Source organism: Taudactylus pleione, unplaced genomic scaffold (genome assembly GCF_031769625.1).
Source record: "Taudactylus pleione unplaced genomic scaffold, aTauple2 ptg000078l, whole genome shotgun sequence".
In the NCBI taxonomy this organism is placed as follows: domain Eukaryota; kingdom Metazoa; phylum Chordata; class Amphibia; order Anura; family Myobatrachidae; genus Taudactylus; species Taudactylus pleione.
This window is the reverse complement of record NW_028284480.1, coordinates 2468800-2486793: the sequence shown is the minus strand read 5'-3', so window position 1 is coordinate 2486793 and position 17994 is coordinate 2468800. Positions and strand designations below refer to the sequence as shown.

Genomic DNA, 17994 nt, shown 5'->3' with positions numbered 1-17994 from the left:
AACATCGACAGCTCGCTCCCTTTCGAAAGAGACCCGCTACGACCGGCGCTGTCGGTCGTAAAGGGTCTCACGCATGCGCACGAGGGAGCCGGCTCCCTCGTGCGCATGCGCACTGGCAAAACATCGAGGCGGGCGTGCGGTCGTAGACCGTACGGCCGCCTCTGAATAAGGTCCTATATCCCCCAATAAGAAAGTAGCTAATGTACATTACGTATGGTGTATTACAGGTGTATGACCGTAGATTGTACTGTAAACAAATAAGCTAAGTACTGATGCAAGTAGATTTTGCAACATGCCTTGCAGTAGCATATAGCCTTCACAAGATAACCATTTGATGGTTCAACCATCGACAGTTATGTAGTGCGTAGGCACAGTGGTACCCAAAGATTTGTACTTATGCAAAGGAGCTGTGCAGCAATCACAGCTTCTGGTTTTCTGCAACTAAATTCATGTAATGCATCATGGAGCATCGAACACAAGCATGCAATGCCATTTCCATCAATTTACGGTAGGCCTATTGATGGTGTCAAATATCACTATTAAACCACTATAAAACCAAGTGGCTGGATAGATATGTGCTAAAATATAATAATAAAATAACACTGTGTATGTGTGAACTTATATTGACAGCGCACATTACTTTTTACAGTAGCACAGTGCTATTGAGAATGTTTGGTGTTTTATGTTACATATTCAGCAACACATAATAATAAGATTTTTTTATTCAGAGGTCATAGTACATGTAGTTGGATCTAGGCAGACTTTACTAATCTTAAAAACTTTAAAAACACTAACTACTGTAACTGTCATCCTGTGAGTTTGGGGTTGTTACCAGTTGAACCAGGGATGATTGATGTTACATGGCTACAGTATCTGCAAGCATAGCACATTCAGGACTGTTTGACCCTGTGCTGTTCTACTTCAATAGCTGAACTGAATATTAGTGACATGCCTGAGACAGTGGTGGCAAGCGCATGGAAAATAATGGGAAATGTACTCTCTACTTAATCATTAGTAACATTGATCAAACAATGCACAAACTGGAAGTAATGTGCCATTGTTGGTAAAACAAAGAAATAATTTATGAAACAAATTAAACAAAATAAACTGTGAATTCAATTTGTATATGCAATAACAAGAACAATTGTTTAAAGACACATTATTATTATTATTATTATTATTATTATTATTATTATTATTATTATTATTAACATTTATTTATACAATAGCAGCATATTCTGTTGCAGAACACAATACTAAAACAAGACATGGGGGTAGATTTACTAAGGAGCGGGCTTTGACCAATAGTTTTAAAACTAAATAAATAGAAATAAATGCTAAATAAGCCTGACTTAGCATTGTTTCTAATGCCATTTTAAGTCCATCTGTCAAGGCTGAGGTGTCCAGTAGCCTTGAAACGCGTCCAGTTTTATTAATCAGTGAGAAATATTTTATCTTATGCTTATGTTATATTACATTTTATTTTTTGGTCTATATGTTTTAATGCCTATATGTTACTTTTTGATGCTGTATGATTTTTATACATTTTATATGTAGCTGCATACTGATTGTCTATTATTGTGAATATTGTGTTTATTATAATAACACGTTTGTCCAGGACAGAACAGTAATGTATTATAAAAATGACAATTATAAATCAATATATTATTCATTTTTAAACCTGTTTTGGTTATTCCTATGCTATCAACAACTGTTTATATATTGTACCCCTTCACACTGCAATGTCGGGTTGCACCCGAGATTTTGTACATGGGTCCATCCTGGGTGCAACCTGGCTGAGACTCCTTTTGCATTGATCTGGGTTACCCGCTCAAAATGCACCATGACCTGGATTGAACCCATGTTCAACCCTGCTCGTTACCTGGGTTGAAATGCTTAATCCAGGTTGTTTCAACTGGGCCATTACGCACTGCACAATAACCTAGGCTGCTGCATGTTCACGTGAAATAACCCAGGTTGTTGCTGGCAGTGTGTAAGGGGTATCATTCTGAGGTTACCAGTTGTACTTTATTAATCAGTGACATCTATGTGGCTCCTCCCAGATACATGCATATCTACTCTCCCTAGATGAGTGAGTAAGGGAATGTCTAGTTACAGTTCAGCGTAATAGACCCAAGCTTTATGTTGTACACTCCCAGCGCCGGGCAGTCCTTCTGTATTTCAATTTGACTAAAGAGACTGACACACCCTTTATCAGCCTCTCATAGGTGGTCCGGCAATTAAGGTTGTTAATCAGACAGAAATTAAAAATCTGGGGCATATGTATCTCCCCTTGACAACCTTTTCAGTTTTTGTCGATAGACAGACAGATAGATAGATAGATAGATAGATAGATAGATAGATAGATAGATAGATAGATAGATAGAGTCATCCAAGAATAGTGCACTCATGTTCAGTTGCAGCTGCTGGTGTGCGCCTCCGAGTAGATCACTGAAGACAACATTCAGGCATGTCCGTGTCTTAAGAAAGGATCATGCTGGATCCAAAACATTGCTTCTGTAACTAAATAAACTATGTTTGCTGCAATCCCCTAGGGTACTGACTATTCCTTAATTTATATATAATATATTTATTTTTTTTAACTGTGAAGTAATCAGGAAATGCAATAGAAGGTGTACTGTTCTAAATAACTGAAGTACAACTGGGCTTAAAAATACCAATATATTACATCCCTAATTATTCCATAATATTCATACTTAAAATGTGTGATGCAAATATATACAGTTTTAAAAACATTTTGTTTTAGGTAAAATTGCTTTATAATAGTAAAAAACGGAATTAGTAATGTAAGTGCCTTTCTTTGTGTAACCATCTGTAAGAGCTTGCAGGGCTACACTTAGTGCAGAAAACCATGAATACAGAGAAATGTTATATCTTACATGCAGAGAAAACCACATGACAAAAAAGATTTTTAAAAATTCTATTATTCAATTATATTTGGCTCTTGAAGATGCTACCATCCGTAGGATAGTTAGAGCAATTACTGCAAATAATGTATTGCAGTCCCCTGTAGCAGCAGGAGTTGGAAATGAGTGTGTATTAGCATGGAGCTCAGCATCCCCTGCTCTGCTATCGATCCCCCTGCCTTGTGCCAAAGAGAGAAATGAAATGAAAGAAAATGTGGATAAAAAATGAATCAAAGCAATGTAGGAAACAAGTCTCAGAGGAGACCCTTTGAAAGCACAGAACCTTTTAGGATTTGATAGACATCTAGACATCTCTTCCTTCTTTTCCTTTTGACTCTCTTTGAAGTGCCTCCTTCCGACTCCTCTCTCTGCTCCGTCAGAAGCTGCTCGGGACACTTCATTTGGCATTTGCTCTTCCTTTAGAAAAGGGGCTCAAATGTCTAATTTCAGAGTAAAGCCAGCTCCAGCACTCACACCTGCCCAATTATTATGCTTCTCAGCACCACAGTATTATGTAACAGTGGATAGGAAATACCAAAATCAGATGAAAGGATGTAATCCTTGAATTCCTCAAATTATAGGGGTCTTCCTTTAATGGATTTTGTTTAACATTGAAGAACTTTCAAACCAAGTGATGCAGTTTGTTTCTTTGGAGTAGAAATAGATAGAAAACAGGGGTGAATTGAGAACTTAAAGTGTCCCGGATAAAATGTTAAAAGTGGCAGCAGATATGCAGGATGAAATCTACTGTCTCTACCAAAAATGTAGATGAGGTTAGCACACCTTTAGTTCTAGCCACATGAGTGTTAGATGAGGACAATGCACACGTAATGGTAGGTGGAATCCTAGCAACAACAGGTGGATCATGTCACAGTAGGTGGCCCTAACATATAAGAAGACAAAGTTTTGTATGGCTGGCAGAGCAAATACTAGTAGGCAGTGTGCCACGCACATTGGTTTTGTGATTGGTGCAACAGGGTGTTCCCAGGATTATCATTAGTGTGATCATAGTTGCATGTCACCATAGATAAATTAGATCATACCATACAGAGAATATCCTAGTGACTGAATACATTACAGAGAACAGCCTAATTAATGCAGTACAAAACAAAGAATATTGTAGTGACCTATATACAATACATAGATCATCCCAGTGATCACCATATAATACAGAGATCACCTGGCAACTGCCATACAATACAGACAGCATCTTACTGATCTATATATAATACAGAGCACAATTTAGTTACTGCCATACAATACAGTCAACATTCAATTGACCACCATGTAACAGAGAAAGCATTATAGTGACTGCTATACAACACAAACAGCATCCTAATGACTGATATACAAAACATAGAGCACATTAGTAAACAACATACAAAACAGAGATCAGCCCAGTGACCATCATATGATTCAGAGAGCAGCTTAGTGTTTGCCATTTAACACAAAGAACATTATAATGTCCAACCTAGTGAATGATATACATTACAGGAAGGATTCTAGTGTCTGCAATATAATGCAGATAACATTATAGTGACCAAAATGCAATACAGGGATCTGTTCTTAAGGTCAACATACAATAAAGACAGCATTTAAGTAACCACCATATAATATATAGAGCATTCTTGTGGCAACAATACAGTACAGAGATCATTCTAGTGACCACTGTATAATACAGAGAGTATTCTTTTTACTATTATACAATACAGAGTGCAATTTGAGAATACTATACACTGAGAACACTGTACACTAGACTATTTTAGTGAACTATAATGCAGAGAGAGGGAACCTCCCCTAGCCAGAGACTGTACCCTCCATCCGTTTTCTTGTCATACAGTACATTATGTCTATTACCACCTATATTAGTTGCCCCATTCCTGTGTATTCATTCTCCATCATATGAGGATGATTATATGATTGAATAACCTCCATATCACTGCACACCTTTATGGATTTTCACCATATTACACATCCTCTGCATTAGTGTGCCATCATATCATGGCCAGAATCACCACCTGTACATATACTCCCCAATAGCATGTCCCCTATATGATACCTGTGACACTAGTGTCACATTCATCAGATTGGCAGTTTCCTGCAGAATGAATGGTAAGTCTGATCTTGATGTTAGTCCCATGTGATAAGAATTCCCCCATTTAAAATAAAAGTAAGCAATGAGAGACAACATGGCAGCAAATCAGAATGCAGTTGTCTCAATCTAATTAGCTATCAGGCTGTTTGTCAATGATCACTACCGACAGGGTCAAACACAGTATTTCAAGAGGAGGTTTCCAAATGCTGGATTTCGTGCTGCAATAGGCTGATAAGAGACACTTCTCTTCATAATAATTGGGCTAGGACTACAACTTCTGTATATTGCAGTTTATACTCTTTTGCATCGACAATCTTCACAATTGCTACAATTCATATTGCAGCAGTATCATTAAATTTGTATACAGTTTACTGCCACCTGAGCATCTTTGATTTTAAACTCATTTACTGTAGGGATGTGCACCGGACCATTTTTTCTGGATTTGGATTTGGTTCTAATTCGTCATCCGGTTTGGATTTGGATTTGCCAAACTGCGATGACTGGCTTTGGATTTGGATTTGGATTTTTTACAAAATTTGACAAAAAAAGCAAAAATCACATAAATTGGGATTTTTTTTCTCTTCCTAGAGTGTTATTAACCTCGATAACATTAATTTCCAGTCATTTACAGTGAATTTAGACCACCTCACAGCTTATAATATTGTTTTCACCATTATTGGCCAAAGGTTGCAGTGAGCTGACTGGTTACTAAGCGTCAGAGCAGCGGCACAGTGGCACAGACACCACAAACTCACAGTGCTTGTATTTTTATACACAGAGGGCTATGGCCCACAAAGTCACGGTGCTTGTATTTTTATACACAGAGGGCTATGGCTCACAAAGTCACAGTGCTTGTATTTTTATACACAGAGGGCTATGGCTCACAAAGTCACAGTGCTTGTATTTTTACACAGAGGGCTATGGCCCACAAAGTCACGGTGCTTGTATTTTTACACAGAGTGCTATGGCCCACAAAGTCACGGTGCTTGTATTTTTACACAGAGGGCTATGGCCCACAAAGTCACAGTGCTTGTATTTTTACACAGAGGGCTATGGCCCACAAAGTCACGGTGCTTGTATTTTTACACAGAGTGCTATGGCCCACAAAGTCACGGTGCTTGTATTTTTATACACAGAGGGCTATGACCCACAAAGTCACGGTGCTTGTATTTTTATACACAGGGGGCTATGGCCCACAAAGTCACGGTGCTTGTATTTTTATACACAGAGGGCTATGGCCCACAAAGTCACGGTGCTTGTATTTTTATACACAGATGGCTATGGCCCACAAAGTCACGGTGCTTGTATTTTTATACACAGAGGGCTATGGCCCACAAAGTCACGGTGCTTGTATTTTTATACACAGAGGGCTATCGCCCACAAAGTCACGGTGCTTGTATTTTTATACACAGAGGGCTATCGCCCACAAAGTCACAGTGCTTGTATTTTTACACAGAGGGCTATCGCCCACAAAGTCACAGTGCTTGTATTTTTATACACAGACGGCTGTTACCCACAAAGTCATGGTGCTTGTATTTTTATACACAGAGGGCTATGACCCACAAAATCACGGTGCTTGTATTTGTATTCACAGAGGGCTATGACCCACAAAGTCTCAGGTGCTTGTATTTTTATACACAGAGGGCTATGACCCACAAAGTCACAGTGCTTGTATTATTTTTTACACAGAGGGCTATCACCCACAAAGTCACGGTGCTTGTATTTTTATACACAGAGGGCTATGACCCACAAAGTCACGGTGCTTGTATTTTTATACACAGATGGCTATGGCCCACAAAGTCACGGTGCTTGTATTTTTATACACAGAGGGCTATCGCCCACAAAGTCACGGTGCTTGTATTTTTATACACAGATGGCTAAGGCCCCCAGAGTCTCGGTGATTATATACACAGTGGGGTACAGCACCAAAAAAAGTTTTATTTTGTTTTTCAACTTTTTTCTTTTTTTTTTCTTTATTTACACAAAGCCACTTGCAGTCAGTGTACCCCCTTACACAATCACAGCCACTTGTGAGTCTCTGGACACAGCGCTTGATCAGCAGAGTATAGTGCAGCATAAAACAGCGTGCAGTGTGCCCCCTTACAGTCACTTTTGCCAGCGCAGCCAATTGTGAGTCTCTTGACACAGCACTTAATTAGCAGAGTATAGCGCAGCATCAGCGTGCAGTGCCTCCCCTTATACAGCTACTCAGCATGCCCCCTCAGCCAGACCGCTCACATGCAGAGTTGCGCGCAGTAAAGAGCGTGCAGGAGAAGTGGCGCCAAGTCGCGGGACTCGGCGCCTTATTTAGTCCGGCACTCTCGCAAGATCCGATGTCAGGATGCTGACATCGGGCTCACAGTGGGGAACTGAGTCGGCAGGAACACCTGAGCCTTGACTCGGGTGGACTGGGATCCCCACTGTTCTGAGCAGTTCGAATTTCGCAGAACCACCCTTAAATGTTATGGTTTTGTCAAAACCACCCTCAAGTGTTTTGGTTCTTTTTTGTTTTGGTTTTGGATGTCTTAAAAATTGTTGTTAACAATGGCTAAAATCATGTAATTTGGACCTGTTTACATGCAATCCAAAAGCAGATATTAATTTTTGAAATCTGAGTTCCGAACTTACAGCAGACCCGAGCCGGTACTCGGTTCTACTCGGAACCCTAAAAGTGATCCGAGTCAGGACTCAATTCGACTTGAATAATATGGAAATTGTATGCTTAGTTAAAATAATTTATTAACCATTTTAAGAAACAAAACATCAAACCATGTAATTCTGGTTTACAGGGACATTGGGCCTGATTCAGAGCCGCTCGTAAGCAGCCGCTCGTTCGTTCCGAGCGATGTTTGCCCAACTGCGCATGCATACGGATCGTAATACGCATGCGCGAACCAGTCAGTGTGGCCGAAAATCTTTTGTTCGCTAAATAACGAATGCCTGCTATTTTGAGTGACAGGAGGAGGCGTATGTGGGTGGTAACAGGGGAAGGTGCTTGAAAACGGGGAGTGGAGATCCGAACGCAGGCGTGCTTAAAGGTCAAAATGGGCGTTTAATGGGTGTGCATAATTAATACAGCAGCGTCATTGACCACGTCACTGGGTTATTTTATAGTCAGAACTGCTCGCAAGATTGTGGTAGGAAAAACCAACCACAAGAATAGTGAGCAGTTCATACGCTGGTCGATGTACTCGATTAATCTAATAAATAGCGGACATGACGTAGGATGCGAGCGGCCAGGGGGCGTAGTTTCCAAAAAAACAACCGCAAGTTTTGTTAGCTCGTTCAGACATAGAGGCGTGAACAGACCGCAAAGAGCGAACGGTTCATTTGAATAGCCACCCCTATTTTCAGAACGAACGACCGCAAATAGCGTCCGGCTCTGAATCAGGCCCATTGACCAAGCATTTTATATTACATAGAAATGATGCTACGGAATTTCAGTCATCTAGACTTATAATAACGTTGGCAGAAGGCTGTAGGAATCCTGTATAATTTGACTGGCAACTGTGCTGCTTAGCACAAGATATTTATAGATTCACCAACTCTCTTACTGGAAATCTGTGGATTCAGCCATAAATAAATTTAGTGAAAAGATAAAATAAGTCAGATGTGATGAATGCAAGTAATAAATAAAATTAGAATGGATATCTTCACTCTCAGGTTTATGGAATTGTGCAGGTCCCCCACTGACCCTACTGCTAAAATAATTTAACTTCTCTTAAATAAAAAGCTAATCCCATTACTGTATAGATCCATTTGAATGCAGTCTTTGGGAACAGTTAAGTAAAAAAAAAATTGTTCCCAGCAGCTACAGTACATTACAATTATTTCCAATATGGAATGTGAGTGATTTCTCTTTTATCTAAGCTGTCTGAACTCTAGGCCTGATTCCGAAATTTACACTAATACAATCGCAACTGAGATCTCTCACGGATCGCAATTGCTAAAATATGCTAATGCCTTCCAAAGTGTACCCGAGCATAGGGATGCCAACTGCTTCCTTCTCATATCCATCTGACAACGTAAACAGCGTAAACATCAGTAACATCAACGCAGATCGGGCAGCCATGTCTGACCTGTCTCATACACTGCGCCTCTCCTGACACACTGAGCGCTCCCATACTCCAGAGATCGCAAAGGGCTAATTTATGCACGACCATGGAGCTGGGTTTTGAAACGGTCAGACACGCCTGTGTTTTTGTAACATCCCCCCCCTCCTGTTACCTCCCCCAAACGCTGACTACTTGTCACTCAATTTACAAGTAAATCTAGGTGAGTGTAATCACAATGCAATCACTGTACGTGCACAGTGTGGCTTTCACGTATACGCGATGGCTAACAAACGCTCAAACTCTGCAAATATTGGCATTCCATAAATCTTAGAATCAGGCCCTTTGTTCTGTGAAGTATTATATTAACATAACAAATTCAAATCAATATTACATTTATATAAAATCAATAGATATACTATTTTTTGCTACTTCTTTCATTTTTTAGAAACTTCATTTGATTCAATTTGAACTGCATGTAGAAACACAATAAATATCATATATAATTGCGGTAATTAACAAAGTATATTACAGCGCTGAATATTTTGTATGATTGTGTTACTGAGTGTGGCCCTTCATAGATAGCAGTCGGAAATAGCAGTACTTGGTGAACATCATATCCTGTATTTAATTATGCCTATTAGCCCAACCATTCACCCATTCATTAAGCGAACATTGAAGATACATTACTCATTTCAGAATTATATAAATATGGTGCATGAACTTACAGTAGGACATGAAGTTCTCCTATTCTGTATCGCCCCCTTATTTCGATTTGGGTGCTAAATAAAACAGCACAGTCATATAGAATCCTATTACAGTTATTTAGCATCCTATTCCTATTCTGTCAGTTACTGAACCTCCAGTGAGAAAACCAGAATACAACGGGGCATATTCAATAGGATGCGAGAATAGCAAAAATCCTGCAGGTGCGAGGTCTTTCCTGCAGGTGCAGGTTTTTTTCTAGTCTATTACAGTAGGTGCGTGTTTTTTTTAAAAAAAAACATGCACCGGGAGGTTTATTTTTACGCACCTCCTGAGCAAGCGTGATTTTTCCTAAAACCAATGATTTTAGGTAAAATCACCGGGACTTGCTCTGACACCCCCGTGCCCCCCCCCCCCTCCCCGAGGACTAATTAAGCAATTGAAAGTATCCAATTAGCTTAATTAGTACTTATTTACTTACCTCTTGCAGCGCTGTTTTCTTCATCCTGCATCAGGAGCCGGCTCTTCTGCAGCAGAGGTGAGTATGTCAGTGTGTGTGGTGCATGTAAGTGTGTATGAGTGTTTGTGTGGCCCCCCGCTATGGGCGCTGGGAGAACTACATCTCCCAGCAGCCCTTGCCCCTCCCATCAGCCCCTGGAGCCTCCCAGGAGCACCTGGAGATCCCAGGCAGGGTAAGTGGAATTTAAAAAAAAAAAAATACGCGGCGCAGGGTTTTTAGAACTGAAAACCCCGCGACTGGTATTTTTGGAATTGAACACCGCTGGTATTGGGAGCACGCATACCCACGGTATTTGTAAATTGGGCACAAGGGGTGCAAGGTTTTTACTTCACTAAACCTTGCGCCCAATTGTATATGCCCCATAGGAGCGATTTCCGATGCCAATGCAGGGAATGCAAGCGTGGTAGTGGTAAAAATGTGACTTTCATATTTATTAACCACTTAATTGACAACTTTTCCCCCCAAAACTGGTTAGAATTTTTTGATTATTTAATAAATAAAATATTTTATTTAAAAAAATATATGCCTAAGGGGTGTCTTGCAACCTCCCATGTCCATAGGCCCCCATTGAAAAATTACCTACCACCCCCCCATTGACAACAGACCCCCCAGTGGCAATAGATCCCAATATTATTAACCCACACCACCTTAGTGGTAAAAGAGACACTGTCATTTTACCCCTCATCCCCGGTGTAATATGTCCCTGTTTTTTTTAACACCCTCTCCTCCCCTGTGACTAATGTATTTTTCTTTCACTATCGTTACCCACCTCTGGGACATTACCACCACACTCCCTCCCACCCAATGCATGTAGACCCCTGGTAGTAATATCCCCCACAGGTGCCCTCATTATCATCACGTGACACATCACGTCTGTGGCACTGCTGCGGGGACCTAAGAGCTACACTGAGCTGTATGCAGAACATAGACAAGTCGGAAGAATTCAAGCCGAGCAACAGGAGGCGAGTACACAGGGGCACTGTATACCATACAGGGGATCACTGTGGATATATTGGGGGGCACTTTGTGGCATATAGGGGGGAGATGTGGGCCATGGTAAGGGGCATAGTGGCATCGGGGTGTACATTTTATTGGAGGGCCCCCTTAGTTGCCTTGGGACTCCTACAAGCCTACTCATTGCTACACTGTCTCTACAATATTGTGATACATACTGTGAGTGCAGAGCCCTGAATGCCTGAAATAAGTCTGGCACAAATGTTAATGTTTAGAGCTGGATGAATCTTGAAATGCATCTAATGGAACATATACACATAAATATGCTTTGTGTTTTTTCCTATGTACATATAATGTTATAGTATTACCCTAGAAGAGGATGCTGTTTTTTTAAATAATTTCAATTGTGTACAATTTTAAAGTGTGAGGGAACATTATTTATTTATTTATTAGCAGCTATTCATAAAGCGCACACTGGGCCAAAGGAGGCCGGTGTGGCCGGTGCCGTTGTACAGGGTGGAGAGCACTGCGGGTGGCACTGTCACAGTCCCATGCTCTTGCCACGCACCATGCAGCCTGTACAGCTGGTCGGAGCGTCCTGATGATGCTTCAGCTACTGATGTGGTGCTCTGGTCATGGCGTACCCACCCCCTGGGGTGCACTCTTAGGACGACATGCGTTCAGGGGGATGGGGGGCAGCGCACAGGGTGATCTGATGCCCTGATACAGGGCTGAGCACACACATATTCCACATCCTTTTACAGAGAATATTCAGTCATTCACATCAGACAATGCCCCACTGAAGGTTTTATCTATGACATGACAAGGTGCGGCCATCTGTACAACACCAGCGTTTGCACTAGGTGATTGTCAGGAGTAACAAGTGTATATGTAGATGGGAATACACCTGGGGTCAGTTAGGGGAAAGCCCTATGGCCCAAGCTATAGTTGAAGCTTGATCACATACCTTTCAAATAAACATTACAATGGCACACAAATAGAAAATTAATAACCCAACACGATGGTGGTAATTTGTTAAAGAAAAAGAAAGGAATAGAAATTGTAAATAAATAATAATAAGTATAATACCTCAATTTATCCATGGCCCATATAAATCTTGAGAATTTACATATTTAGGCAAAAATTACAAAATGTGATTAAAAATAGAAATGTAGAATTTGATGGCAGATAAGAACCACTTTGCCCATCTAGTCTGCCCCTTTTTTTAACCTTACGATAACCCCAAACCCTATTTGATCATTAGTTCTTTGTAAGGTTATCCGTGTGTCTATCCCAAGCATGTTAAATTGCTCTACAGTATTAGCCTCTACCACCTCTGATGAGCGGCTACTACACTTACCCACTACCCTTCTGTGAAGTATTTTTTCCTAAAATTTTCTCTGAACCTATTTCCCTCTGGTATCAGTGCAAGTCCTCGTGTTCTAATGTTTCCCTCCTGTACTCTTGATAAGTTTCCTTTTTCTGCTCCAAACTATACATATTAAGATATTTTAGTCTTTTCAGGTAAGTTTTGTGATGTACAGTAGGCCATGCACCATTTTAGTTTCCCTTCTTTGTACATTTGTCTCTAATGTATTTATATCCTTCTGGAGATATGGCCTCTAGAACTGAACACATTATTCTAGATAAGGCTGTATTAATGAACTATACAGTGGCATTATTACTGCTACTGATTCCACTCCCTATGCAACCAAGCATCTGACTTGCCTTTCTCATTGCTTTGTTACATTGCTTACCTGCTTTTAAATTACCTGAGATAGTGACTCCTAGATCCCTCTTCTCCTCAGTAGAGTCATTATAATGTCAATAATACTATACAGTATCTAGCTTTTGGGGTTTTGAGACCCAAGTGCACGATTTAGCATTTCTTGGCATTAAACTGCAGTTGCCACGCTCTTGACCATTCCTCTAGTATACATAGATCACCAATCATTTGTTTTACCCCTCCCGGTGTGTCTACCCTGTTGCAACCTTTGTGTCAACTGCAAAAAAGCAAACTTTGCCTTCAATACCATTTGCAATGTTACCAATAAAGATATTAAAAAGCACTGGTCCAAGTACAGATCCCTGAGGTACTCCACTGGTAACCTTTCCCTCCTGTGAATACACTCCATTTACTACAACTCTCTGTTTTCTATCCTGCAACCAAGATCTTATCCATTCAACCATCTTATGCTGGGTACACATTGGCCGATATATTGGCCGATCAATTGATCGGCCAGTATATTATACCCCTGTTGGCCAGTGTGTACAGACGATATGTCTGTGAACGATGTCGTTCACAGACATTTCGCATTGGCTATGCTGCACAGCCAATGAACAGATATGTCTGCAGACATATATGTCCATCAGCAAGTGTGTACGGGTGTTCAGCCGATCGCCCGCACACAGGGGCGCCAAGAGGAAGGGGGAGTACTAATTACCTGGGTCCGGCACCGCTCCCCGCTCTTAGGTCACAGCAGCCCAGCACATGCTGCTGTGTGCTGGGCTGCACTGGGAGACTGTCCGAGGCTGCTAAAGCAGCAGACGGAGCTGTCTCCTATGCCAAAGGGGAGGAGCGATCATGCTGATTGCGCCCCCCATTGGTTGTGCGCTGGGCTGAGGGGCACACAGCGGGTCCCCTCCCCAGCGTGCAGCACCGCGACGCAAATATATATTTTTTCCGAAGGGGGCGTGGCCACACCTTCCACTATTAGGCCACGCCCCCAGGCCGGCCCGACCTGTTACAGCATGCAGATGATGGTCATTCAGTGTGTAAGAACGACCATCATCTGCAGATCTGGAGATCACTTGTTCTGCAGATATATTGCTATAGTGTGTACCCACCTTTAGAGTCCAGTCCTATGCTTTCAAGTCTGTGGTTGGGACAATGTCAAAAGCCTTACTAAAGTCTAGATAAGCTACATTTACGGCCCCCCTTGATCTATTATTTTAGTCACTCAGTCATAAAAGCAATAAGATTTGTGTGGCGCGATCTCCCTGATTGGGATCCTGTAAATTGCAGCATTTGAGATATTCTACAACTCTTTCTTTTAATAGTGTTTCTATCAATTTCCCTACAATTGATGTAAGGCTCACTAGTCTACTTTGGTGTAGTGGGACTACATTCGCTCTTTTCCAGTCCTCTGGAATTACTCCAGTAGCTAGTGAGTGGTTGAATAATTCTGTTAATCTTGTTGCCAGCACCCCTTTAAGATCTTTTAATATCCTTGGATGTATCCTATCTGGTTTCATTTATTAATCCACTTTCAGTTTTGAGAGTTCTGTTAGGACCCTCTCCTCTGTAATTGTACTTGTATCTACCTAATTTTATGAATATATTTGCAACTTATTTGTGGCCCCTTCCCTGCTCTTTCTGTAGTGGTTAAAAATAATTATTAAGATGATCTGCTATTACCTTGTCTCCCTCAACCAGTCTCTCACTCTCTGTCTTTAGTCTTTTCCTCAAATACCTTAAAAAAAAAATAAACCTAAAAAAAAAGTTTTGCCCCTTTACCTACTTACTGGGCCATTATTTATTCAGCTTGTGCCTTTGCACATCTGATTACCTTCTTAGCCTCCTTCTGTCTGACAGGATACACCTCTTTGTCTTAATTATTCTGAAATTATTCTGAATAATTCAGAAAAAAAACAGAAGTCCCTCTGGCATCTTTCTGCACATACACAGAAGGCTGCGGGCTGTGGGGGGTGATGGAGGGATCCGATTGGATCCCTCTCAGGGGAGGCATCCCGAAAAGAAGCCCATAGGCTTCTATTGGGTAATGCCACCTGAAGATGACGTTACCCATCGGGACAAAGCACCGAAATATGGGGAATGCGGTAAAACCCCAGAAAACTGCATTTTCAGGAGTTTTACCACATTTTCCCGCCCAAAATGAGAACTGCAATAAGTTGCGTTACTGAATGCAGGAGATATCTCTGCTATCTTCAGCTTCTGAAAGGTGAGAGGCGAGAGGTTTAATAAATAGGACCGGTTTTTCTAACTATCTACGTTACAATATTAGTTTTATTTTATAGGTGATGCATTTAATCCACAATTAGACATAGAACTAGCAAACCTATATCAGTGAAGATAAATTATTCAGAAAGCAGAGGCAGGCAACTCTCTGTGACAAGTTCCTATTGTTATTAGAATGTGAAAATGACTCTGTACTCATGTATACATTGTCATATTTTATAATAAATAGGTAGTAATAATATATGTTAAGTGGTGGATTATTGTTACAGATCACATCTTTCAACAATAGAAAGGAAAGAGGATTTGACAATTATACTTTGATATGATTCATACTCTCTGTTACCGGTTTAATACATTTATAATTGAAAAGATGTCATAATAGAGCATATCATATGCATTTACTTGGAAAAGTTCTCAATTATTAAAGTATGTAAAACATATGCTGTATAAATTATGTACAGTGTAGTTTGGCAAACTATTCATTTAAGAAATATTCTCAGAACCACATTGAACTTTGTTCTCATAAGATTCAGACCAGGATAAATTCAAGTTGGGGATTTTTCTAATTTTTATTATATGTACAATTCTACATAGCCCTCAAGTCTGACTACATGCCTTCACTCAGTTTAACATACAGCAATTGCGGCAGAGATGTATTCGACTGGGAATCACCCATAGATGTATACAGTCGGCTATGGAGAATTCGCAGTGCTACAAATGACAAAACTGGCTTTCGTGCATCTCTGCCTTAGCCCCTAAGCTTGTAAGTGCAGAATGTGAAATATAAATTAGGAGATCAAGACTTTTTATTGATAAATCCTTCCTATAACGTGTCCTTATAATGCCAGGCTTTTATAATGACCCAGCAAGAGAAGACACTTATTATAGGTTAATATCATAATATAAAAGGTATAAGTATTATCACACCAATGGCTAGCAAATTAATAATAACCCAACAATTATACAGAAGATTGGGGATTAAAGGTTTTACCAGCCAAGAATTATGTGCACTAGTTTCTCCTTCACAAGAGCTTGTCAGTGCTCTTACTGTGTTTGTTTATGGGCATTCAACTGGCAAGGAAAAAGAATCCAAGATACAAGTTCTGTCCCTTACCTCTACAAGCACCTGCTGCTCCAAGGTGATAGATGCCGGCTAGGACATGCCAAATGGCCTTTTGCTCATTCACCGTGAATCCCAAAGCCTCCATGGCAGATTGAAGCTGTACAAATGCCGCAGTTGCCTTCTGCTTCTCCTCAGGCTGTGAAAGACAATAGGATGGGGACATTAACACACATTATAAAATAACTATAAAAGCAAAAAAAAATGTATTATAATTTTTGTAGCACATGAATTCTAAGTAATGATTATAACAAATTAGGTAACAAGTTACAGACAATATGAAAAACTCTAAAAACAAAATGATCACAAACCATCAGATTAACAACAACTGATAAAATAGTGATATTAATGAGCTGGACACTCAAGCTGGCCACACACTAGAACAACTTACATCCAACCAGCCAACTTGTTGATTGGTTGGAATGAAAATCTGGTAAGGAATGGGAGTAAATGATGATCAGAAATTTACTCCTAAATGCCAGAAAACAGATGAAAATGGTCGTCAGACAAGTTTGTTAAATGTTTGATTTAAACTACTTGTTTATACAACAGTTTTGGTCCATTTTTCAGCGTCTGGGAGCAAATTGCTGATTGTATTCCTTACCAGATTTTCACTCCAACCAATCTACTAGTTGGCTGGTTGGACAGATAATCTTTAGATGTGTGGCCAGCTTCACTCTCAAAATCTTTCTGCAATTATAACAAAATAAACTATTTTGTTTGTGTATACTTGAACTTGAATTATAACATTTTTGCAGAAATGACTGTATCTAGATCCACCTAATAGCCGTGTCTCCTGCATGATTGGCCATATGAGGAACATACACCTTTTCCTAAATTATGTTTTCCATTAACTCTCTGTTGGGACATCACATTGATCATGTTTTACAGTACATAAAATAGTGCACAAAGAAAAAGGAAAGACCAACATTTAGGGGTCTATTTACTAAGCAGTGTTAGGAGACAGAGTGAAAAGTGATAAGGTGCCAGCCAATCAGCTCCTAACTGCCATCTCACAGGCTGTGTTTGAAAAACGACAGTTGGGAGCTGATTGGCTGGCACCTTATCACTTTTCACTCTGTCTCCTAACACTGCTTAGTAAATAGACCCCAAAGTCACTTAACAGGTCTTCGGGCTACCATGTGTGGCCTGAATGTCCAGTAAGCATTAGCAATGTCTGCAATTGTCAATGAGGGATCCAGCACCGTTCTTCCACAAAAGATGCACAGTTGATGGGGATGGAAAATTATGTCTTAGGCGTTCCATAAATTCAAGTTTGTTCCAGATCTGGTGATGGAGAAGCCCAAAGATATATGAACAACCTCAGTGTCATACTCAGCAAAGTATTGGCCAAGCACATCATGGGCTCTGTAAATAGGGATATATACCCACTGTCAGAGGAAAATGCTGCAATATGGGGTAAATATGATCACTCAGTACCACTAGGTAGTGATTAGCATTTAACTTTCCTTGTAAGGGTATGACCCAAACCATCCTACAAAAATTCACCTCACACTACACAGAACTCTCAGATCGCTACAATGCATTGTTATAAACAAATAATCACTGCTTTAGAGGTCAGGGCATATGGTATTCAGGCTGCTGCCACATGTGCACGTTTCTATCAGTTATGAACATCATG

General features: G+C 40.4%; 1 protein-coding gene across 1 annotated transcript in view; it reads right to left on the bottom strand.

Annotated features, from left to right (window-relative positions):
- Window positions 1–17994, bottom strand: part of MYO18B (myosin XVIIIB) — a 586172-nt gene that overhangs the window by 391418 nt on the left and 176760 nt on the right. Inside the window, exon 13 of the mRNA XM_088467895.1 lies at window positions 16347–16491. Coding sequence (XP_088324021.1) covers window positions 16347–16491 — 145 coding nt within the window. The remainder of the gene's footprint in view (window positions 1–16346; window positions 16492–17994) is intronic.